General features: G+C 36.2%; 1 protein-coding gene across 1 annotated transcript; it reads right to left on the minus strand.

Moving 5' to 3' along the window:
- Positions 1–22,183: 22,183 nt before the first annotated feature.
- Positions 22,184–26,270, minus strand: LOC131028754 (transcription factor TT2-like). The gene is made up of 4 exons (XM_057959091.2): positions 26,258–26,270; positions 23,665–23,772; positions 23,444–23,573; positions 22,184–22,661 (listed from the first exon to the last, which is right to left on the minus strand). Exons 1-4 carry the CDS (start codon positions 26,268–26,270, stop codon positions 22,184–22,186), a joined length of 729 nt encoding a protein of 242 aa, XP_057815074.2.
- Between the last annotated feature and the right edge of the window lie 233 nt (positions 26,271–26,503).

Below are 26,503 nucleotides of genomic sequence, written 5' to 3' on the forward strand. Positions count from 1 at the left end.
GTAATAGATTGGATAAGTTAGATGAATCTTCTAATGAAACCATCCATGTCAATCCATCCTCTAAATCTATTAACATAATGATATATAAGAATCCTCTTTATGATGACTTACCTCCTATTCAACCCAAGAATCAACCATATATTTCAATGATGATTATGCTTTGTTAGATGATGTTCCTAATGATTTCATTTCTACTAACACCTCAAATAATATTACAACATCTATATCAAAAATATTGATCAATATGATAAATGTGAATGGATATGAAACAAATCTCAAAACCCCTAATAAGCCTCTTTTTGTGGTTCAAAGTGGTAGTTCTTAAAATTCTCAACCTCTCAATAACCTTCTTGTTTTGGTTCAAGATGGTTATAGTTATTAATGTGCAAGGAGGTTATGCCACCAAGAGTCCTTATGAGTATGTAAAACAAATCACCCAATAGATTCATAATTTGGTTGACCACATATAATATAAGGAACAATAGGCACGCTATTCCTTCCCCAGTTATCCTGTATTCTATTGCTTCTTCTCAACCCATACTTCTACTAGTACCTCATTTATCACATCATCTTGGCAAAGAGTATGATCTTATTAAACAACTTAAATCTACTCATGGCAAAATATCTCTTTGGGATTTGATTCGAACTTCCTCCACACATCATGGAATGTTACAATATGCTTTAAAGAACTTAGATGTCCCACCTATAGTGACAACTAATAATATGGATTCTTTGATTCCTTCTATGAAAGAACCTAATGTTATTTTTATGATCAAATTTAGAACAATGCAGATATAAGACAATTTACACAAGTTTACAGAGCATATACCCTAGGAAAACCTTCCAAATTGAAGGTGAGAAACCCAACAACAAAATATCTCTTATTATATTAATCAGAGAACAAATTGTCTTTACAATAGATTTGCTTCACTCCTTGAAGCTAAAAGCAAACACTCGATAACAAATAGTCTGATTTGAATGTGATTTTTTATGATCACAAGATAATCCACGAACTGCTGAAGAGAATTTATAAATTTTTGATGAAGATGTACGATTTGCCTTATAAGTTGGATCAATTGTGTATCTTATTCAATCTTCTTGGTGTGTGAATCAAATGCCAAGGAGAAATCAATCGATCTCCCTTTACACCTATGCAAGGTGACTCCATGAAGAGACGACTCCCTTAGATTGAATCCATACAGAGCAAATTATCCTTCCATTAAGGGTGGTGGACTTTCCCAAAAGTCAGCCCCCTTAATAAATATATTTATTATATTTATTTTGCACACAATTAAGAAATCACACATCTTGGATAATTATTGAGCAACAAGAAATATGTAAGGCCAAAGGCCAATTGCATATTTGGTGGAATCGGTCCCCAAGGAGAATCCTATAAATATTTACATCAACACTCCCTCTTAGCTAGGGAAGACTACTTGCTGATATCTATGTCATGGAATAACACTCACCATGGCTACTCCCAAAGGGTGAAATATAGTGCATCACGGAGGCACTCAATGTTTTGACAACCATCATGGCTACTCCCATGTATGAAAATAAATATCTACACAAGTGTCCATCACAAAGTGACTCAACAGGATGTCATCATCTCATCATGACATTCACCATGGCTACTCCTAGAGGGTGAATAAACACAAGTGATGTTGTCATAAAGTCTCTCAACATGACATCCACAATGGATACTCCCAAAGGTTGGATCCACCATGACTACTCCTAGAGGGTGGAACAAGGGCTTTCACGTCAAATTTCTCTCTCACAAAGAAGAATGCATTAAAACAAGGGCTTGCACCTCAAACTTCTCCCTCATAGAGAAGAATGCACTATATTACATCTCAAGAAATCACTAATGCTGAGACTCCCTCTCAGTAAGGACTTCATTCTCCACAATTCCAAGCTTGTCTCAAAAATTCACAAACTTCACTCTTGCAAGGGGCTTGGTTAGAATGTCACTCGTCTGATCACCAATGCTAATGTACCTTAACTGAATAACATTCCTTTGAACTTGTAATGGGGTGAAAAGTGAATGATGGAGAGATCAAGAGGAAATATTTTCTTCCCTCCAAGGAGAGATGAAAGTTTCACTACAGATTTCCCTTCAGTCACCTCATGCACATTACATTCAAATGAGGGGGGATAGTTCACTAGATCCAATCCAGGAGAGAGATTGAATACTATGTGAAATGAAAAGTTAACCCCTCTTTTAGAATGGAAAATGGTTGGATTATGTGTTTTGAGACTAAGTGTAAAATTAGCAGAGAACTATTTATAACTTGAAATAGAAGCATGAGATGAAGCTATGCACTTGGATATGGCTATAATATGTCGAGATGAAGCTACCCTGTGAATTTAAGGAAACGTTGTTGGGACCATGTTGAAAGTGCACATAGTCCTCCGAAAAATCCGCAAAATAAAAAAGGGTTTTTCCCCTTCTGTGAATGGAGTCCAAATCTACAAATACAACTGCGCACTTGCAACCTACACCCAAAAAAGAGAGGAAAAGGGGTTAGGATTGGGGGTTTGCCTACAAGTCAAACCCCAGTTTTGGAATTAACCAAATGATGAAAGAAAGTACTTGCAAGTAAATGTAAATGGAAGACTGAAATGTTATTCACCATAAGGGAGGTTGTAGATAGAATTGCTTGTGTGAACCTGAATGTTGAAAGGGATCTCTTCTTCAATGGTTGAATCCTTGACTTGAATGGAACACCTAGCCTTGAAGGGATACTTGAGAATGCTCAATGCTTGAAATGAATGCTTGAATGCTTGAATTCTCTTGAAGGCTTGAATGTGCGATCTCATGTATTCAAACTTATGCCAATTTTTACCTTATCCATCTTATGCAAATGGGAGAGAAAATGCAACATATATATTCGTCAATTAGGGTTATTGAACTGATTTTTCATCATAGGCTGACATAGGGAAAGTTTTCGCGCTGAAAATGCAAAGACCAATGCATAGGATGGGACAGAGGGGGCCCCAAAATAGGATAGGGATAGGGGCTCCATGCCCTTGTCCTAGGGGAGATAGGGGCGCCACAACCCTTCCCTACCCTTATCTCAGGACAGGAAGCAGTTTCAAGTAATGTGGGGGGCATAAAACATTGCAGTTTTGGGGATTGAGCAAGTCTTGAGTCTCTGATCAGGCTTGGGGATTCAATTCGCCAATGTGAAGACCCTAATGTGGTCAAAAATTGCAAGGGTCACAATTTTATGATACTAAATTTAGGCCCCACTTTAGCTGGAGTATAAGTGTATGCCAATACTGCCGGTAAAGTACATGGAAACAAGATTGAAAGAATTCTACCATGTCAAGGAGGCAAGATACATCCAGCCCCTAGTGGACTTAGGATCTTACGATATCGATTGAGAAAGTAAAAGGGAAGATCAAGAAGGGAAAACCATGACTGCAAGTAGCAAGGGTCCCCTCACTATGAGTCATGAAAAGAAAGGATGCAAAAGATTACAAAGAAAAACCCAATTCACTAAGTAACTTTAAGTATCAAGAAGGAAAATATGAGCAGAGTGTATGCCTCCACATTAAAATGATCGCACATGCCTTATTGGGAGTGATTGGTTTAAGGTAGGATACACCCAAGAGAAAAAGAGAGAGAGATCACATTATCGCAAGGATTTATCTGCCAATTGAGGAATAAACCCAAGAATACTGAATACAAAACACGAGGTACTTTCTCTTTCCTTAGGGTCAGTATGTTGTATGATAACTCATGTATATCATATTTGTATGTGCATATAATAATCAGTATTCCCCAAGGAAAGGAAACTACCTTGGAAGAAAGGGAATTGAGGATGTCTTTTGAGCCAACATGAAAGAGACCAAAAGAGATCTCAATGCTTTGCATCATCCGCAAGTAGACATTAAGGAAAAAATAGAAGAATAGTCACAAAGAGCAAGAGAGGAGAGAAGGAGAAGATTTACAGTGCTAATGTTGCTAATCTAGCATGACATCCACCTCCTGATCTTGCTGATCACTATTTTGGGAAGGCAGGAAACATGCCAGAGGAGCGACATTGAGCAACATTAGATGGAGCTATCACAAGATCTAAACAAGGAATATGCTCACGTTCTAAGTCACTTTGTTTGATTCTATGAGCTAGGATTAGGGTTTTTGAAAATTCAGCTGATAAATGCTTTTCCACATCAACATATTCATAGTCACTATTAGAAGCATTAGGATTTGTATGGCCATCATGAATAATATTTTTACTCATTTATTCATCTAGATTTATGGAAAGAGGAGTACGAACACGAATAGGAGTAAAACCATCACATGTTTTTTTTAATTTACGATTTGGAGATGTAGGTTCAACATCTTGCTTAGGAGAAAAGGTAATCATATCAACTGTTGGAGTCTTGGGAGATTGAAAGTTTTGAGGAACAAATTCATGAGCTCGAACATGATGCCTTCTTCATCAATAGACTAGTTCACCTATCAATTGGTTTGTCAAAGTGACAAACATATCCTTCAATCTCTGTACTGGCAACTCATCATGTCCACCCCCACTGATCCGATGCATATTATTGATTATATGCTCCTCAGGAAACTTAGTGTTTCATGGGTTGATCTAGTGCAAGTCTTCAAACTGTTGCCTTTAACTCTATTGTCTTATCTCGAAGAACTATGATGCATTACATGCATAATAGGAGATAAGCTCCACTTATCGGTGGGAGTGGATCCTTGTCATCTGCTTCATGTATTGTACCAATGTGGATTCCCTGTTTGAGCATGCATATCTTCAAACAGACACATGTGATTCGGTTTGGCATGCTCATGGTCAGACTTCTCTTCACCCTGTGATACCTTCTTCATTTGGTGACTGCATCTTTATCTGATGGGAGTCCTGTTGATTGAGATCCAACAATATATCGGTGGCCTGTACATCTTCACCTCTGATGTTGATGTGATTTTTGTAACATTCTACCTCTTCATCACAATCAACAACCCAACATCTTGCTCTCTTGTCAGTTGGCAACAATCTACTTCCAACATGTCACTTACCATTTGTTACATCATACCGGTCTCCTATCCATGTCTTCAACACAAGTCAACACTAACTTGTGTACCGGTGACTCCAATGTGTTGGAGGACACTCACTTCCTTACCGGTGACCAGCTAAGCTAGGTGACATCAAAGACATCACATTCAGTATGCATCAATGAAAACACTGCTCATCAATCTCTCACACTGGTTGTCCTCCTATAGTGGTTGACATCAATGACAACACAATGCCAACATTTACTAGATACATCAAGGATCCAATCAACTATCTATATATAGTAGGATCCACAAGATCTGAACTAGCTGTAGATTCACTCAACTTCTCCAAATCAGTTTCCATTGGTGTAGACATGGTCTTGCAATCTAACATCCAAAATATCTTGAATATATCAATGGTGTATTTTCCTTGACTTAGGATAATCTCATTAGGCCTCTTCCACACTTCCAAACCTAGAAAAGAATGCATGAGTGCTCGATCCTTCATCTCAAATTCTAAATTCAACTCCTTGCATCTAAAGATGAGATTTTCTTCCCCAGTGAGAAATAAGTGATCAACATATAGAACTAAGATTATAGCTTCACTGACTATCTTGAAGTAAAGATTCAGATCAACATCATTCTTACAGAAACCCAAACTCACCAAGTATTTGTCTTGATCCTTTCATACCATGCACAAGGAGCCTGCTTAAGACCATATAATGCTTTCTTCAATTTGCATACATGAGACTCTTTCCCATGAATTATGAAACCTTCAGGTTGCTCAATGTAGACCTCTTCTTCAATTATACCATTGAGAAAAGTTGTCTTCACATCCATCTGATGTAGCTTCCATCCCTTAGTTGTTGCAATGGCAATGATGGTCCTGATGGAAGTATAGCAAGCAATTGGAGCAAATGTTTCTTCATAGTCCATTCCTTCTTTTTGAGAGAAACCATGTGCCACAAATCTAGCCTTGTACTTCTCAATGCTTCCATCAACTGCATGCTTAATCTTGAATATCCACTTTGAAGATACAATTGACTTTCCTTTAGGTCTAGGTACAATATCCGAAACATCATTCTTAATAATGGATTGATATTCTTCATCCATAGCATATTTTCATACTTTCTAATTTGAGGCTTCCTCAACACTGGAAGGTTCAGTCTCAATAAGATTACAGATCAATGCAACATAGCTAGAGAATATCTGCAATCTTCTACTTTCTCTAAATGTACCTCTAGCAGCAGTGAAATTTTTTTCCTCCTACATAGTGTTCCTTTCCCAAAGAGGTCTCTTTCGATTCACAATAATATCTCTAGGCCCATTAGAAGGATCCAAGGGTTCAATTGGATCATCATCCGCTTTAGGTTAAGTAGACTCCCTCTGAATCTCAGTAGTATGATCAATGTCCATGTCTTGAGGAGTGTCTTGATCATCTATCTCCATGCATGAATCTTTAGATTTTTTGAATGCAACATCTTCCTCAAATGTAATGTCTCTACTAACCTCTACATATTTTTGACCTAGAATGTAAATTTTGTAGGCTTTAGAAGTTTCATTGTAGCCCACAAATATTCCTCTCTTTCCAAAAGCTTCCAACTTGGTTCTCTTATCTTTACGTACATGGAAATATATTGGACAACCATAGATTCTCAAGTGACTAACTTTTGTCTTAACCCCTATAAAGGCTTTTTCTAGGGTCATATTCTGTAGTATCTGATGATGACTTCTATTCTGAACATATACTGATGTGCTGAATGCTTCAACCTAATCAAATGTTTGAATTTATTGGTCATGGATCATGGTATTTATGACTTCAATAATGGATCTGTTCTATCTTTCTGCAACCCCATTTTGCTATGGGTTGTAAGGGACACAAAACTCCCTCTTGATTTTTGCCTCAATAGAGAAATCATGAAATCTTCCAATGGTGTATTCACCTCCATTATCACACCTTAAAACTTTAATTCTCTTTCCAGACAAGTTTTCTAGTTGAGCCTTAAATTATTTAAATCTATTGAGGACTTCATCAAACTCTTTAGACCTTAAGAAATAAATCCAAGTCTTCCTAGAGTAATCATCTATGAAAATTACATAGTACAAAAATCCACTTAGGGATACCATTGACATTGGACAGCATAAATCAAAATGTACAAGATCTAATATTTATTTTGCCCTACTTTCATAGCTATGAAATTAACTCTTAGTATTTTTACCATAGCACAACCTCTATAAGTACCATCATGTACATTTCTAAGTTTAGGAATACCTTTTACCATCTACTCCAATGATGGAAGAGCCCTGTAATGTAGATGACCAAGTCTTCTATGCCATAGTTAGCTGGAACTGGAAGAGTCATGTAGAAGAGCTTGAACTGGGGGAATGGAAAGATTGCACAAACTCTCATGTCGATTCCTGATCACACGTGTAGTCTTGATGCTTGATTTATTTTCCCATGAAGTGAAGAAGATCATTTTCTTCAGGTACAATAAGAACTCTAAACTTACATGAAGTGAAGTTTAAAGAACCTTCAAATCTATTTTTTACCTTGAGACTGTTCACCATTTTTTAGGCTTTGATTTTGCTCCTTGAAGGTGAGAGATGAAGGAGAACTTTGCTATTATAAGAAAATCTGATCACGATCTTCTTCAACCCAATCTGATACCATGTTTTTTTAATGATTAGATTTAGAACAATGCAGATATAAGACAACTTACACAAGTTTGCACAACATATACCTTGGGAAAACCTTTGAACTTGAAGTTGAAAAACCCAACAACAAAATATCTCTTATTATATTTATCAAAAAACAAGTTGTCTTTAGAATAGATTTTCTTCACTCCTTGAAGCTAGAAGCAAACACTTGATAACACACAATCTAATATGAATGTGTTGTTTGATGATCATAAGATAATCCATGAACTACTGAAGATGATATACAAATTACTGATGAAGATGTATGCTCTTCCTTAGAAGTCTGATCTGTTGTGTATCTCATTTGGTCTTCTTGGTGTGTGAATCGAATGCCAAGGAGAAACCAATCGATCTCCCTTTATACCCATGCAAGGTGACTCTCCATGAAGAGTCAGCTCCCTTAGATTGAATCCATACAAAGAAAAGTATCCTTCAATTAAGGGTGACAAACTTTTCAAAAGTCGGCCCCCTTAATAAATATATTTATTATGTTTATTTTGCACACAATTAAGAAATCACACATCTTAGATAATTATCAAGGAATATGAAATATGCAAGGTCAAAGGCCAATTGCATATTTGGCAGAATCATCCCCAATTAGACTCCCATAGATATATACATCAACACCTAAATCTTAGATTGTGTTCTCACAAGACGAGTTACCTTTTATGGAGATTCAAATTCAATATGATCCTCTTATGCTTGGTGTCCTTATTAATGGCAATTATATAAGATTAACCCTTGTGGACAATAGATCTGGCCTTAATGTTTGTAGCATTTATTTATTACATAAGATTAATGTGGATACTTCTCTTATTCAACATGAATCTCTTTCTATTCATGGTTTGGACAATGTTGCTAGAGCATATTTATGTATTAGAACATTGCCTATTAAGGTAGGACCTATTATTTTACCTATACCTATCCAAATCATGCCTGGTGGTCTTACTTATAATATTGTGATATGAAAAACTTGGATTCATAGTATGCAATTTGTCCCTTTTACTCTTCATCATCAAGTTAAATTTATTTATAACAACAAGATGTGTACATTGCATGCTTTTACTAATTTACAAGCTTGTTTGTAAACCTCATCTAATTCAAAACCTTCCTCACATACTTCTACTTCTTCTACTACTAAAAATGAAACACCATCTTCTCCTAAAGATACTTATTTAGCTAAAGAGATACTCTTAGATGATGATTAGTGGCCTTTAGATTTTATACCTTCTTTTATAGGAGAAAATTATTTTTTCCCCCAATCAAGCCTAGGACTTAAAAGGATGATGATATGGTAGAAACTAAAAAGAAACCTACTTTGTGTAAGCAACTTAGTAACAGTTATGTGGCTGCTTCATATCAAACACTTCTTCTACTCCATCTACTTATGAAATTGAGATATATGAGGCCCCAACATCTCTTATGGAAATGGATTCTCTTTATGGTCCCAGTTTCCACATCTTAGCTAAAAATGGATATAATGGTAATGGTTGTAGCACAAATGAACAAGGGATAAAATTTCCTTTAGAGAATCATATTCATGAGGTATCTTTTCGAGTTGAATATAATCCTTTGATAGGGTCTACCTAGCTTGCTCACACTTCACCTAGTTGGTTTTTGCTGAATTCCACCAACCTCACCAGGTCTAGCTATGCTTCAAGACCTCTAAGTCCTTCTCAATCTCCTCTTGGACTTTCTCTTTGCTAATCTCTAGGTGTTTGCAACAAGTGTTTGACCAGGAACCCTATCATTTCAAGAGGTGTGGAGGTGTCATTTACCATGAAATGAAGTCAATTTGGTGCATTTGTGAGTTTTCTTTCACTATCTTCCTTGCAGATTTCACCAACTTGCCTAGAAATAGGGCTACAAGGAATGAGCCCCTATTAGGCTTCCAAAATTTGGTTTTCAAGGGTTTTGAGGGAATCAGCCCCCAAAAGACCTGCAACAAGGTTTATTTTTCTTCAAACACTCACTCATCCCTAAGATATTTTGTTGGTTTTGGTCTTCCAACTTGTCGTACAATGCCCTAACCAAAAATGAGGGTTTGGTAGGGTTTTTAGGCCTTTAACCGACAGTGACTGGTCAAGTTTGAGAAATGGGCATCTAGATGACCTATCAAGGTTTCTCCTTGCTACTGCAACTTTGTATGGGCCTCATGAATCATCCCATATGGATTGGCCAAGGTTTGGTTTTCACCTCTGCATTATGCACTCAATTTTCACCCTGTCTTCTCTAGTCGGGTTGCTCCTGGACTCGCCTAAAACAAGGTGTTAACCATGTTAATATCCACTTCCAGAACTCCTCCATGCATATTTACACTATACAATGGATTTCCTTCTATTTCCCAATGGGCCAACCATTTTACATGAAATTGCTATTTACAAGACAAAACTGGCTGTTTGGAAACAAAATAATGAAAGTACAAACTCACATTAACTACAAAGAATGAAATGAAACAAATAGTACTGGAACACACCAAAGAACTACAATCCAACACTAGATCAATGGATTCAATCCATTTGTATTCACATTTTCAGCAAAACAAGACCAAAACAGTGATATCAATCAGAAAATGAGTAGTTTCAGATTGTCAGTCATACAAAAACAAACTTCCAACCTTGGTAACTATGTAAGAGGAGGTTTAAATATTATTCCCCACATGTGGAGGCATTCTAGGGCATTGTGCTATCCCTAACTCTGCTGCTAAGCTTCTTTAGGACAAAAGTTGTCATGACAACTTTTACAACTTTCCACATTTTGCTTTTCCAACCTAAGCAACCTATTTCAAGTCATTACTCATGACTTTTTAAGCATTCCTAAGACCATTCTAAACCTCTATATTTCTCACACCAAGTTATGCCACTTTTGACCATCAAGAAGGCCACTTCAACTACTCAAACTATTACCTATTCACAAAGTGCAAACCTAGGAAGAAAACCAACTCAACTAGGCCTACACTTGACTCAAAAAAAACTTTACTCACATACCTTGGACCCTCCTAGAGTCCTTATTAGGAACCTAACCTGGCTAAGGTCAATAGAAGCCAAAATTATGGAAGGACTATGAGCCTAAGTCCTAGGTGCTCCTGCACCATTCTCCCAAACAAAACAAAACTAAGTCACCTCTTTGGGGATCAGATTCTGATCAATTCCTAACCTCTTAAACTTTGTCTCAAGCACCTATGTAGCCTCAACATCATCCATACCCTGCCACTTGATTAGGTGCTCCCAATAGATTTCGTGCCTTATCTTCTTAGCGATCCTTGAACTCAATACCTTTTCAGCCTTTGGATTTGGTCTTGCTGGTATTGGAAGGTTGTTTAAATCATCTGACACCTCTGAGTGACTACTATCTGAACCTTGAATTGGTCCTTTCTAAGCAACTAAGTCTGCTATGTTGAAAATTGGTGACAATCCTATGTCACTAGGTAGGTCCACCTTGTATGCATTTTCTCCATACTTGGCTAGAATGGCACATGGACCCAACCTTCTCATATGCAACTTGTTAGGTACTCCTTGTTGTAGCCTTTCTTTGTTAAGATGCACCATGAAAAGAACTCCTACTTGGAATTGTAGGTTCTTCCTTCTCTCATCAACTTTTTGCTTAATCTTACTTGTGTTCTCCATCAATGCTTGCTTGACTAATCCATGTACCTCTTTCATTAACTGAGAAAAATCTTCAGCATATCCACTTCTTATTTCTACATTACCTAAGTCCCTTAGCTCCAATATACCCCTTGGGTGAAGACCATAAACCACCTCAAAAGGGCTCTTTCCAGTGGTTCTATTTATTGTGTCATTGTAAGCATATTTAGCTTGTGATAGCACTTGATCCCATGTCTGACCGTATTCCTTACTAAGGCACCTCAATAAGTTTCCCAAGCTCCTATTAACTACTTTGGTCTACCCATCTATTTGTGGATGGTAGGCTGATCCAAAAGATAGGTTGGTGCCAAGCTTTTGCCAAAGTGTCTTCCAAAAATGACTCATGAACTTTGAGTCCCTATCTGAAACAATGCTCATGGGTAAACCATGTATCCTTATCACTTCCTTGAAGAACAATTGAGCAATATGACATGCATCATGAGTAGTCTTGTAAGGTACAAAGTGGACCATCTTACTAAATTTGTCCACTATGACATAAATGTTGTCAAATCCATGCTTTGTCCTTGGTAATCCTACTACAAAATCCATACTAATGCACTCCCAAGGTCTATTTGGTATGGGAAGAGGTTGGTATAAATCTGCATTTGAAGAATTTCCCTTGGCCTTTTGACAAACAATGCAAGTTTCCACATACTTCCTAAAATCTTGATTCATCCTAGGCCAATAGTATTACCTCTGAACCAACTCTTGAGTCTTGTTGACTCCAAAATGACAACTAAGGCTACCATTATGCTTCTCTTGTATGAGATTTTCTCTCATTGACCCTCTAGGCACACAAAGTTGTCCTCCTCTAAACAATAGTCCATCTTGTGAGATAAAATCTGAATGCTCACTATGAAAATGATTTTGATACTCTTTGCATACCTTGTAGGAATTTGAGAAGTCTTCATCATCCGGGTATAGGTCTCTAAAACTGTCAACACCTATGCTCGTTAACTGAATTTCTTGGACAGTCAAAAGTCTTCTGCTCAATGCATCAGCAACTCGGTTTAATTGACTTTTTTGTGCTTGATTTTGAATGTGTAGGATTTCATATACTCTACCCACTTCATGTGTTTGTGACTGAGTTTGTCTTATGAGTTTAGAAAGCTTAAAGCTTGGTTGTCCGTATAGACTACAAATTTCTTAGGAAGGAGATAGTGTCTCCACTTCCTCAAAGCCTGCACTAAAGCATATAATTCCAAGTCATATGAGGAGTATTTCCTCTTTGCATCACATATCTTCTCACTATGGAAAGCTAATGGTCTTTCTTCTTGGCTTAGGACAACACCTACTGCAACATTGCTTGCATCACATTCCACTATGAAGAGCTTCTCAAAACTAGGCAACACTAACACCGGTTGAGTAGCTATCTTTTCCTTCAAGGTTTCAAAACCTCTATTTGCTTGTTCATTCCACTAAAACTTTTCCTTCATTCCACCTCTAATAGTGTCCAACATTGGTGCACATATAGCACTGAATTGCCTAATGAACTTCCTGTAGTACTAAGCTAATTCATGGAAGCTTCTCACCTCTATTGTTGACTTAGGAGTAGTCCAATTTACTATGGCTTCAACCTTGCTAGGATCCATCTTGAGGTTTCTTTGGGACAACCCAAACCCAAGGTAAACCAACTCCTTCTTAACAAATTCACACTTGTCCAAGTTCGTGGTTAGCTTCTCTTCATACAATCTTTGTAGCACAATTTGGAAATGATTAACATGATCTGCCCTATCCTTACTAAAAATGAGAATATCATCTAGATATACCACCACAAATTTACCTATAAAGTCTTTCATCACCTCATTCATGAGTCTCATGAAGGTGCTTGGAGCATTAGATAAGCCAAGTGGCATTACAAGCCAATCATTAAGACCCTTTGTTGTCTTGAATGTTGTTTTCCATTCATCACCCTCCTTAATCCTAATTTGGTGACAAACACTTTTAAGGTCAATCTTAGTAAAGTATTTGGCTCCCCCTAAACAATCCATTAGGTCTTCTATTCTAGGAATTGGAAACCTATATCTAATGGTGATCCTATTTATAGCCCTAGAGTCAGTGCACAAACTCCAAGTACCACCTTTCTTTAGGCCTAAAATGGTAGGTACAACACAACGACTAATGCTCTTCCTAATTAGGCCTTGGTCTAAAAGCTCTTGCATTTTCTTAGCAATTTCAACATTTTGTTGGGGAGTCATTTTGTAAGTTGCCTTGTTAGGTAAGGATGCTCTGGGAATAAAGTCTATTTGATGGCTTATGGCTCTTTTAGGAGGTAAGGTGGCTGGATGTCCATCACTCACTATTCCTTTAAACTTTTTCAATAGGTCTTCAACCTCTATTGGTAAATCTAGCTGCTCTTTCTTGTCTTCCTCTTAGGCTTCATCACTAATGCAAACCCTACACCTTCACCTTCCTCAAGTGTCTTCAAGAACTATTTTTCACTCACTAAGAGGACATTAAGACCTGCTGCCCTCTTTTCACCTTCCTCAAGGATAGATTGGATCTTGAATGTGACTCCATCTTTCTTGAATGATTATGCATTCTTGGATCCATCATGAATAGCTTTTCTATCATATTTCCATGGTCTTCCTAGTAGAAGGTGGAATGCATCCATGGGTAGTACATCACATAACACTTTGTCCTTATACCTCCCAATGGTAAAATCCAGCCATGCTTGCTCATTGACTAGGACATGTTGGCCTTTGTTCAACCAAGTGACCCTATATGGGTTGTTGTGAGGTATCCTTTGTAACTTGAGCTTACTCACTGCCTCTTTTGACACAATGTTATCTGTTGAACCTGAATCAATGATCACTTTGCAAACTTTATCCATTATCTTGCATTTGATCCTAAGTAATGACCTCCTTTGGCTAGGCTCTTCTCTAACAGGTTCTTTTATCAAAGTTCTTCTTATCATCAAGTTGTCACCTACCTCTAATTCTAAGGCAACCTCTAAAGTCTTGCTACTTGAAGTCTCTTCTTGAAGGTAGTTCACTCTCCTTTCACTACTCTGTGATGATGATCCCTTCTCTGTGCACCTATGTGCTGGATGACCAAGCTGGTTGCAATGGTAATACTTCATTGAGGCAAAATATGAGGAACCTCTACCTTGTCCACTAGACCTTCCTCTAAAACCACTATTTGACCCCCTTCCTCTATCAAATCCTCCTTTACCAGTGCCACTTTCTTGTTTCTCAGTGAGTTTAGACTCACCTTGTGTTCTTTGCTAAGAGTTTCTTCCTCCAAAGCCTCCCCTATGGCCTCTATTTTCTTTCCTCTACCCCTACCCTTTTTACTACTTGAATCATGTTTTCTTTTAAGTTTTTATTCCACTTTAAGGGCAAGTTGATAGCTTTGATGAACTGTCTTTGGGCTCATTAGACTGATTTCCTCTTGGATGTTCCATCGTAGTCCATTTAGGTACCTAGCAACTTTAAGACTTTCTTCTTCCACTACATGAGATCTAAGGCTAAGTTTGTGAAACTCCTCAATATAACCACTCACATCAAGGTCTTTTTGTCTTAGGTTTTGTCTTTTCCTATGGATATGCACTTCATAGTCATCAGGGAGATAGACTTCTTTGATTTTGACTAACATCCCTTTCCAAGAAGAGATGGGTATTTTACCCATTTTCTTTCTCTCATCCTGCACAAATTTCCACAATGTGAGAACAACTCCTCTCATCCTCGACTTGGCCACTTTAACTCTTTGAGCTTCAGTTATGCCTTCACACTCAAAATGGTTCTCCATGTCCTCTATCCATTCTAAAACCACTTCTGCTTCCATCTTACCAGTAAACAATGGAAATCCTTCTAGTGATTTACCACTTAAGGATTTCAATGCCTTTAGGAAAGGTTCTTGTTCTAATAAAGGATCAGATTCAGGTACTTTGTCTATCTCTGATACCTCTTTACCCTTCCCTTCTGCTCCTTCAACCTTTACCAACACTTCATCTGCCTTGGTTTCAATGTTACCAAGCTTACTTTCCAATTCAATCAACTTTTCCTTTAGGAGTCTATTCTCTTCCTCCTGATCATCCACTTTCTTTTCCAACTATACATTGGTCACCATGGTGTTGTCTCCTACAAATTCCACTGAGGAAATCTACTCACCTAGCCCAAATCTTATAGGCTCTGATACCAATTTGATAGGGTCTACCTAGCTTGCTCAATTCCACCAACCTCACCAGGTCTAGCTATGCTTCAAGACCTCTAAGTCCTTTTCAATCTCCTTTAGGACTTTCTCTTTGCTAATCTCTAGGTGTTTGCAACAAGTGTTTGACCAGAAACCCTACCATTTCAAAGTGTTTCTCATTTGCTCAATATTGCTAATTTGACAACAACTTGTCAATTTCACCCCCATACTATTGTGAGTCTTTGCAGAGGTGTGGGGGTGGCATTTACCATTAAATAAAGTCAATTTGGCCCATTTTTGAGTTTTCTTTCACTATCTTCCTTACCGATTTCACCAACTTGCCTAGAAATAAGGCTACAAGGAATGAGCCCCTATTAGGCCTCCCAAATCCGGTTTTCAAGGGTTTTGAGGGAATCAGTCCAAAAGACCTTGCAACAAGGTTTTTTTTTTCTTCAAACACTCACCCAACCCTAAGATATTTTATTGGTTTTGGTCTTCCAACTCACCGTACAATGCCGTAACCAAAAATGAAGGTTTGGTAGGGTTTTTTGGCCTTTAACCGACAATGACTGGTCAAGTTTGAGAAATGGGAATCTAGATGACCTGTCAAGGTTTCTCCTTGCTACTGCAACTCTGTATGGGCCTTATGAATCATCTGAAAGGAATTGGCCAAGATTTGGTTTTCACCTCTACACTATGCACTCAATTTTCACCCTGTCTTCTCTAGCTGGGTTGCTCCTGGACTCGCCTAGAACAAGGTGGTAACCATGTTAATCTCAACTTACAAAACTCATCCCTTCATATTTTCACTATACAATGGGTTTCCTTCCATTTCCCAACAGGCCGTGATGGTAGCACGGAGGGATTTTATTGGGCAACCATTTTACATGAAATTGCTATTTACAAGCCAAAACTGGTTGTTTGGAAACAAAACAATGAAAGTACAAACTTGCACTAATTTCAAAGCATGAAATGAAACAAATAGTACTAGAAAAAACCAAAGAACTACAATCCAACACTAGATCAATGGATTCAATCCATTTGTATTCACATTTTAAGCAAAACAAGACCAAAACAATGATATCAGTCCGAAAATGAGTAGTTTCATATTGTCAATCATACAAAAACAAACTTCCAACCTTCATAATCATGTAAGAGGAGGTTTAAATAGTCTTCCCGACATGTGGAGGCATTCTAGGGCATTGTTCTATCCCTAACTCCACCGCTAAGCTTGTTTAGGACAAAAGTTGTCATGACAACTTTTACAACTTTCCACATTTTGATTTCCCAACCTAAGCAACCTATTTCAAGTCATTACTCATGAATTTTTAAGAATTCCTAAGACCATTATAAACCTCTCTAATGCTCACAACAAGTTATGCCACTTTTGACCATCAAGAAGGCCACTTCAAGTACTCAAACTACTACCTATTCACAAAGTGCAAACCTAGGAAGAAAACCAACTCAACTAGGCCTACACTTGACTCAAACCAAACTTTACTCACACACCTTGGACCCTCCTGGAGTCCTTATTAGGAACCTAACTTGGCTAAGATCAGTACAAGAAAAAATTGTGGAAGGACTATGTGCCTAAGTCCTAGGTGCTCTTGCACCAACCCTCTAAGCCCACCAAAGCATCTAATAGACCATCCCTTGATGTGAATGTAATATTTTCCTCTAACTCTCTTTCTTTAATACATTATTAATGAAGCGCTTCTAACTCTCATAACTTTTTATTAACATCTTTTCTACTGATGATTCCTTAGCTGAGTTTTAGGGTTCAATGATAGTCTTCCTCATTATCATCATAATCATGGATTTCCTTATATTTTAAAAATTGAGGCATACTTTGGGAAGGACACTGAATTAGAAAGTGACAATGAAGAGAGGATTCATGAGTTTCCTCAAGAAATGGATGTTCCCCAACAAAGTAATCTTCTTATGAGTGATAACATTGATATTAAAATGGAGCATTACAATGATGAGAAAATCATAAAGATAGGGAAGTGTTTAAATGATGGTGAACAAGATGAGTATTCTTCTCTATTAAACAAACTCTCTTAAATATTTACCTAGATTTACTCAAATATTCTTGGATTAGAATTCTTATTAGATTTACCAATTTGTGGGTCTCCTTTCTTTGTTGAAATTGGATGGTAATTATGAACTTACGGTAAAACAATTAATAACTAAAGTAAATTGATAAAAAAAAAACTATCATAGATATCCCATGGACCCATAAACTAAGATTTCGGAAAAAGAAGATGTTTAGAACTTGTTCTTAGAAGTTCAACCATTTTTTTAAGACTAGGTAGTACAAATTCAACTTGGTCCTTCGAATTTTTCTTTGTTGAAAGGTGAATCTATTTATCATCGTCAACTCTATTGGAATCCCTAACTATAGCTCTTGAACCTATCCCCCGCACACAAAAAAAGAGAAGAAAGGTTGTAGATAGGGGTTTGCCTTAGGTTAAACCCTGATTTACGAAGTGACCTTGAATTGAATAATGTAAATACTGAAGTAAATGTTAGGAGATATACCTCAAATCTGCAGTGGTTGATAGGAGGATTGATGATGTAATGCTCTCTGAATGTAATCTCAAGTGTTGAATGTAATGGCATGACAAAACACATGAACATGAAAACACTAATCACAAACATGCTTGCAAAAATATTGATGTAATTGCTTTGCAATGCTTAAAGGATACAACGCTACCTTGAATCTTTGAAAATGCTTGATGATGAATGCTTGATGGATGCATGAATGATAGTGTATGTGTGTTATGTCAAAATGAATTAATAAGATGTCTTTATATATAGCTCCCTAGGTAAATTACCGATTAGGCCGACCTCCAGTAGTATTGTATAGCCACAGGGACCAAATTCAATCAGAGAGGGAGAGAGTTTTCCCCATTTAAAATTGAGTCTACTTTAAGTGGGACTAGGACATTTTGAGGTGGCCTAGTCCATAATCAAGGCACTCCATGTCTTGGTCCTCCAAAAATAGGACCATCAAATCATTAAATAAAAGATGATAGCTTCTGAGATGGGGCTCACCTAAAAGTGTCAGTAAGTGACATCGAGGTTGGAGCAAAATTAGGCCACAATGGGCCTAGGAGGAATCAAAAGGAGACAAGATACAATAGGAACACAATTATGGGTTGTAAATTGTATCGATTACAATTTATGATGCTACATTAAGATAATCATAAATCAGATTTTCTGCAAAGATGATCTTCACTGGTAGTGAAGAGAGATCTTCTTTGCACTTCACTGGTAGTGAAGAGAGATCTTCAACAAGCAGTGGGAGAATCTGGTATTTATTCAAACAATTTTCTCTCCGATCGACGCTCCTTCGGGCTTCAAAATAGCTCTGAACCCTCACATCTTTTGGCAATGATGATGAGCAATTTTCAACTTAGCCTGGTAGTGAATTCTATTTTCTTTCTATAACAACGGTTGGATTGGTATGACAGATCTATGATTTACAACGATCCTTGGTTGAATAGTGACATTTTTGACATTAGCGGCTAGGTTATTTGTTGACTGTGTTGTCCTTTTTCCTTGCAAAAAAACTGTGATCTTCTAAATAAATTTGGTTGCTCACCATACAAGTGGCAGAATATTTTTCACTCCTTTAATGGTTAATTGCCTCCTTTAAAATCTATAATTTCTTAGCTTTCCTGTCGCCTCTTTACCATTGTATGAATAAACCAAAAAACACCAATCTTACCATAATTTACAGCGATCTCTATTCAATTTAGGGCATCTTCAAATTTGCATCAATCAACTTTCCTTTCAGTTCAGATCGTCCCTTCAATCCTTCGAAAATCTTTTCAAACAGCTGAATCACACTTGGCTATACAAATGCAGCTTCACTCTTCATTTATCTCCAGTAAGTTCAACAAATTATAGATTCACTCTTCATTTATACGAACTTTAAAGGAACCTTACGCAACTTAATGGACACCCAAGATATTCAACTCAATCTAATACACTTTGATAGTCGTGAATGGATCAACAGAAACACAAAAATGCTTAAATTCTTTCAATTATGAGTTCCTTAATATAAACATTATAAATATCTAGAATGTTCTTTTCTAGGGGGATTTTTATTCATGCACGTATTGGGGTATTCGTTGAGAGTAATGTTAACTCCACCTAAAGCTGTGTTAGCACATGCACTTTCTGTTTGACTACCTATTGTTCAGTCTACCCATTATTTATGAAACAGTGCTCATGCATGCTATTTGTAATAGCCTAACGAAGGGAACAACACTAGTTAATTTTTCATGCTCCGCCTCTTTCACCACCAGTTTTGTGGTTGTTTTTCTTTGTTTCCTCCATTGCTAATGTGGTGGTTATCTTGATATAAGTGTGCATTTGCATAATGTAATTTGACCAATGAATTAATAGAATTTCACTCATTTTATTCTTAGCTTTTTTTTTTTTTTTTTTCCTGTTTTTCTGCAAGTTTTGTTTCTTGCTTTCTAGCTAGATCCATATTTCGTTATGCAGAAAATTTAACATGGTATCAAAGTTTGAGAGTTGGGAGGAAGGACATACTCTTTGCAGATAGATTTCTGAAGAATGGAAGCTGACATAAACCTTTGCTTCTAGAGCATGCTCCTTGCTTCCTTTGTTCATGCTCTTTCTGTACGAGCCTTGCCTTCATCTTCTCCTTTGTGACACATCGTTTTAGTGGACCTATCATTTCTCTTCTTTGTCATATTATGAGTGAGTTTTTCTACTGTTAGTGCTAATGCTTCTTTAGCTTTGTTATCTTGTTTGATCAGTTCTTTAGACAATTGGCTCCTATATTTTTGACTAGCAACTTCTTCTTGCATGGTTGAGTAGTGTCGTTGGGGTCACTCGTGTAGATTCATGTGCAACTTATATCTTCGAATGTCAAATGTTTTTCCTTTGTTTTCCATCTGATTATTGTTTGAGTAGTGTCTTTGGGGGCACTCATGCAGATTGTTGTCTTTTGTATCTTCAACTGGCAGATGTTTTCTTGAGTAGTGGCATTGAGGGCACTCATATAGATTCTTGATCTTGATCATCATCTTAGCTTTTGATGAGGTTCTTCATTCAACTCTATGGTTGTTATCACTCGATAGTTGTCCACGCTTTTCTTGTATCTCACAGGATGTTCTTTTGCACTTCATATAATTGCATCTCTGTAATTTTGAGGGGGGGTTTTGTTCCCACCGGGGTTTCGCTCTTTCCTCTTTCCTCTTTCCTCTTTCTTTTCCTTTTCTCCTTAGTTGGAATTAAGAGGGGGTGTTAGAGTAATGCAAACTCCACCTAACGATGTGTTAGCACATGTACTTTCTATTTGATTGCCTATTGTTCAAATTTATCAGTGATGTACGGAACAATGCTCATGCATGTTATTTGTAATAGGCTAACTAAAGAAATAACAGCAGTTATTTTTTCATGCTTCGCCTCTATCACCACCAATTTTGTGGTTGTTCTTCTTGTTTCCTCTATTGCTAATGCGGTGGTTATCTTTGTATAAATCTGCATTTGCATAATGTAATTTGAGCAATGAATTAATTAAATTTCATTCTCATTTTATTCTTAGCTGTTTTGTTTTTCTTCTCCATCTTTTTGCAAGTTTTGTTTCTTTCTTTCTAGCTAGATCTGTATTCTGCTATGCAAAAAATTTAACATCCTCACCATCTTGTATGAAATGGAAAGAGGTTGTGCTCTTGGATGGCAAATGATTATTTATGAATTTGATTCACACGTGGTGGTACATATGCTAAATGAGCAGCACTTGGATAATACTAATTGGTATTTAGTTGTAGTTATTCAACAGATTCTAAGATTCAGCAGGTCTTAAGAATTTTTTACTTTTTGTCATATTCCTAGAGAATGGAATAGAGTAGCAGATAGCTCGGCAAAACAGGCATCTAATAGAATGCAAGGTTGGAATATTGGGAAAAAGGGGACATTTGCATTTGGATTTATCTCATATGTTCGACCAATTAGTTGGGGAGGATAGGAATGAATAATTCTTTGTTATTTACTGGTTTGTTGACCTTTTTTTGCTTTGTAATCTTCTTTTGTGATTAATGATTTTTTACCCCTTTCGATTAAAAAAAGAGTAAATCACGATTTGATGATACAAAACATCTAGATGATTAGCTATACATTCTAATGATAAACCATTACTAATAATAGCGATAAAAACTGTTACAAATGCCTCATTACAAATGATAATGATAAAAATAGTTATAAATGCCTCTTTATATTAAACATCTGAAACCTAATCGACATTGTGAAAATAACAAATATTTAATATTTTCTACTATTATCCTTATCTATATTTATTCAAGAATATAGTTATCATTTATATTTTAACACACATAGATCCTTATAAAAATAAAAGCGAGGAAACTCCCCGTAGCAGGAACATATTTTTCTTTTATTCATGGAGTAAAAGAGATACACAGAAAAACGTTTCGAATATTGGAACGTTATCCTCGAATCATGTCTCATGGCTTTTCGCAGTAATAGGGATTCATCTTTTTTTTAATAGAGATTCCTGCGAAAATGTCTCTCATGTTGCGACTTGTTAGTCGATGAAACTGGGTGAGAGACAAAGGAAACATAGATAAGACAATACTCGACTCGACATTTAAAAATACTGAAATTCATCTAACAAATCATGCTGGTCAAAACACTACTATGCATTTCCTCCAAAAAATTCACCCTGTTCACCGAGCAAATACAATCCTTCCAACTCATTTCCAGGCCTTGTTACGATCTCTTCGATTCTGAAATCTTCTAGAGTGTAGTATGGAAATGAGAAAAGTTCAGAGTCTGCAGGTTGCACTTGATTGAAATACAGTAAACTCCCTGATTCATCAGATTTGTTTTCTGTGCAGTGCTTAGAAAGTTGAGCAGAAATATTCTCTGGCGCAAGGTTGTTAAAACCAGACTCTTTAGTGGAATTGAAATCTTGACGATCTGAATTGAAATATTTGTCGTAGTTCTTTGAGAGTCTGACTGCCGTTGCCATGACGGGAGTAAGATTTGATTTTGTGTTGGGCTTTGGAAGAGGTGGCTTGTGTGAAAGGCTCTTCTTTCTTAGATGAGTGTTCCAGTGGTTCTTTATTTCATTACCGGTTCGACCAGGAAGTCGTCCAGCGATCAGAGACCACCTGCATATAACATTGAATGATGTGATATCATTATCTACTCAAAGTCGTTAAGCTCCCCAATTAGATAATTGAGGAATCTGAAAATACACAGAAATCAGATCTTTATTCATTCTGATTGATTGCGCACATTTCTTGATCATATGATCAAGATCAGAGATAAAAAATTCACTACAAAATGTCTTTGTATATAGAAATATTAGACATATGAAAAAACTTCATTCGACTCCATACAAATAACAATCTAATGGAAAAGTTATATTTAGAACACTTTGTGTAACTCAGACAAAGAACTGCGATTCTTTCCATGCGATTGGGAGAAATTACAGCTCCAAACTGCCTAGTTAAATTAGGTTTCAGGGTTTTCGTACTGAACCTTTTACTAGAAGAAGACTGAGGCTAAAGTAGACTTTAATCTGTTTTCAGGATGGAGGATCTATTGCAGAGATCGTGATGGTGGGTTTTTTTTCCTGGAGGGATAAAAATATATTGATCATAAATGAAGTTTACAAAATAAAAATGATCTATTCTTATTTTCTCCAATCCAATCAAGAAGAAAGAATTATCCATTCTTAAGCTTCGCAATTAATTGTTCTAACGTATGAAACAAATCCAAACACAAACATTTCCTATCTGTAATAATCCACTCTTACATTTCATCATATACCCATTTTCTCAGACAATCTCTAATAAATCAAGCATATCCAGTTTTCTTGTAAAGGTTAGATTGAAAATTTCGATCTAAACATTTTGCTAGATATTACATAACACTGTTCTGATGATACCTATTGCCAAGGAGTCTGTGCAGTCGAATAATGAGCTCGTCTTCATCGGCAGAAATGTTTCCACGCTTGATATCTGGACGAAGATAATTCAACCATCGCATTCTACAGCTCCTTCCACATCTCTTGAGACCTGGATAAACAAATTGCTCTCGATAACAGAAATGCCAATGTTGAGCTTCCAGGAAATCTATTACAAGCAAAACATTTTTATTTTAGTTTACCTGCTTTTATGGGTAGAGATCTCCATTCTTGAGCTCCATGAATTGTGATATATTCACTCAAAATCATGTCTTCATAGGCAGTCCAAGCCCCACGGTTAATCACAGAATCTTCAGAAGAGCAAGGAGACTTGGCCATGATTAAGAGTTTACCGCAGTGCGAGTGTTAATTATTAAAGTAAGATAAGTATGTTTATATACTGAAAGGTGCCATAACAACAGTTAACTGTGGATGATGTGGAGCAGGTGAGTGCCACAACAATATTATTTAATTTATAAAAAAATCGTCTTGTTGAGTTGGAGACTGCTGGATATTATAGGTTAATCAAGTTCACTTAGTAGGCATCTAGATGATTGTGAGTTCAAATCTTCTACAATACAAAAAAACATCTCCATAAATCTGTTTTGACCAAAATTATGTAATATTTATCACAGTGATATTATGACTTTATAAAACCCACAACATTGTTTGACCACCCTAACCATCTAATGTCCTTGAAATGACATTATTTCGGTGAGATGGATACATTGTATTTGGTAGTTAATATTATGAAGACATTTAAACAAATTTAGAGAGTACAAGTCATATCATATTATTTATCAGAGGAAAGTTTCAAATCTATTATAATATGAAAACTAACAAGAAATGTATTTGCATATTATTTTTGTATTATAGCTGGAATTTCTTTAAATTGTAGTAAGAATATAAATAAGTTTTATATCTTTAAATAATATTTTGGAATTCTTTTGTTATATTGTTCTTGGATAAGATGTTGTATAATAATACAATATATGAGAGTAAATATGATTAGATTCTCAAAATACACTATATATGGGATGATGCTACAATACCTTTCCATATCTCATGTATCTGCTGAGTTTTTTTATCAGAGAAAAATGCAAGATTTTATTAAATATGAAAATATCAAAGAAATAGTCCAAGGGGTTGAGCTTAGCTGGTTAAAACATTGGGTTCTCATGATGGAGACCTAAGTTCAACTCCCAATAGGGACATCTAAACAAAAATTCTAAGTTGTGACTCTTGGCCTTCCATAGGATGGGGAAGGTTTGGGGTCAATCTAATCAAACACAATAATAATCATAATAATAATAATAATTCAAAAGATATGTAATGGGGATGGCCCCCCCTATTGTGGCCCCACTAGTTTATAGCTTCAGTCAAAAGCTATTCAGGCTTCGGCCAGTTACCTATCAAAAAATTATATATATAAAAGAAATAAATCAGATGCTTTTATTGGTATAGAGGTTTAGGTTTTATGAGAATAATAAAATTTGAGAGTAAAATATTAGAATCAACTACAAAATGAAAAATATTTCAAACCCAATAAAGTATGTCAAGTAAGGAAAGGAAGCAATTGCTAGAAAAACAATAAAAAAGTCAATGTTTACTTGCAGAGTAGAATCCTTATTGCAAAATTAATCCTTTTAACTATCATTACCTGAAAAAGTATGCCAAGGAAGGAAAAGAGAAAAGTGTTCAAAAGCCATTTAAAAACTAGTGTTTCCTTGTGAAGAAGTGCAATTTCAAGCAAATTATCCTTCAAACTCATCTAATTGGCAAATAATAAAAGTCGACTCTCTATGTAAAAGGTGTCATTTGAAGTAGTATATTTTTTACCATGATTTTTCTAAGTTATTTTTCCCTTGATCTATGTGCGTGTGTGCACATGTATGTATGTGTGTGTGTGTGTGACTATTCATTAACCAAATAGTGTAATGTACACATTTAAAGAAATAGTAAATCCTCCAAGACAAACAAACATTGAGGAAAGTTTAACCTTGAAGTAGCTATACTTGAATGATAAACAATAAAAGAGTTTAATTGGTAAGAAAATAGATGCAAAAATCAATAATGGAGAACATGATATATTGAACTTTGATAAATATTAGTAAAATTATTAAAACAAGAAACATATCTGATATCCATTTATCAAGTATATATATTAGATTCTTAAATATAAAATAAATTAATATCAATATATTGGTGAATATATATTAAAATATATTATATCTATTTATGTAAATATAAATAAACAAATAAAAAACCCAAAAGGACATTTAAATAAATATAATTTTTTATAAGATTGGGTATCTCATGTCAGTTTCACTTTTAATATAGTTGTAGCGTCCTAAAATTGCGACACTTGCAATTTCGACTGCATTTCGGTCTTCACGATGGCGACGCAACACGCAACCTGAATGGAGACCCCAAAACTTGCTCACGACATTGAAAACTGCATTTTTCATGCACCCTGGCCTGAACCTCCTTTGCACCCCGCATATCAAACATGAACAATAGAACATGAACAATTCAGGTCATTTCTCCTTATATAATAGAACATGAACAATTCAGGTCCTCTCACTCTAGTCCATACATGGCCAATCTCTTTGTACCTATCCTCCAACTACTCACGAATTGGAAAATTGGTTTTTGACCTTCTAGACCTAGCTCCCGGACAACTCATCTAATCAATCATATCTTGATTTAGCTTCCTTTTTTTGGCAGCCTCCTCTGCCTTTGATTTTTTAGATGTATCACTGGATATTTCTATGACTTTCCTTTTTCCTTTTGCACTCGAACCCTCCATTTTGCAAATCCTTTGTTCTGTACTCTGCAACTTCAATTATCACTCCAGAGATATCAAACCACTTTTTGATTAATTTGTAAAAAATAACTTGCATGAGACCCCATACATAAGTTCATTCTCTATTATAGCCGACATCTGGAAAAAATCCTGGTTAGATTTGCTTTGTGCGATTTCAAGCCTATCCATTGGATGCATTAAATAATGGTTGTCGTGTCTGTTTTCACACCAGACTT

Source organism: Cryptomeria japonica, chromosome 10 (genome assembly GCF_030272615.1).
Source record: "Cryptomeria japonica chromosome 10, Sugi_1.0, whole genome shotgun sequence".
NCBI classification, from domain to species: domain Eukaryota; kingdom Viridiplantae; phylum Streptophyta; class Pinopsida; order Cupressales; family Cupressaceae; genus Cryptomeria; species Cryptomeria japonica.

Excerpts from the sequence above, each read along its gene's own strand:
- LOC131028754 (XM_057959091.2), bottom strand. Across the intron at positions 23,574-23,664 it reads ATCTCTACCCATAAAAGCAG|GTCTCAAGAGATGTGGAAGG; the intron begins GTAAACTAAAAT and ends TTGTTTATCCAG. Across the intron at positions 22,662-23,443 it reads CACAGACTCCTTGGCAATAG|GTGGTCTCTGATCGCTGGAC; the intron begins GTATCATCAGAA and ends TGTTATATGCAG.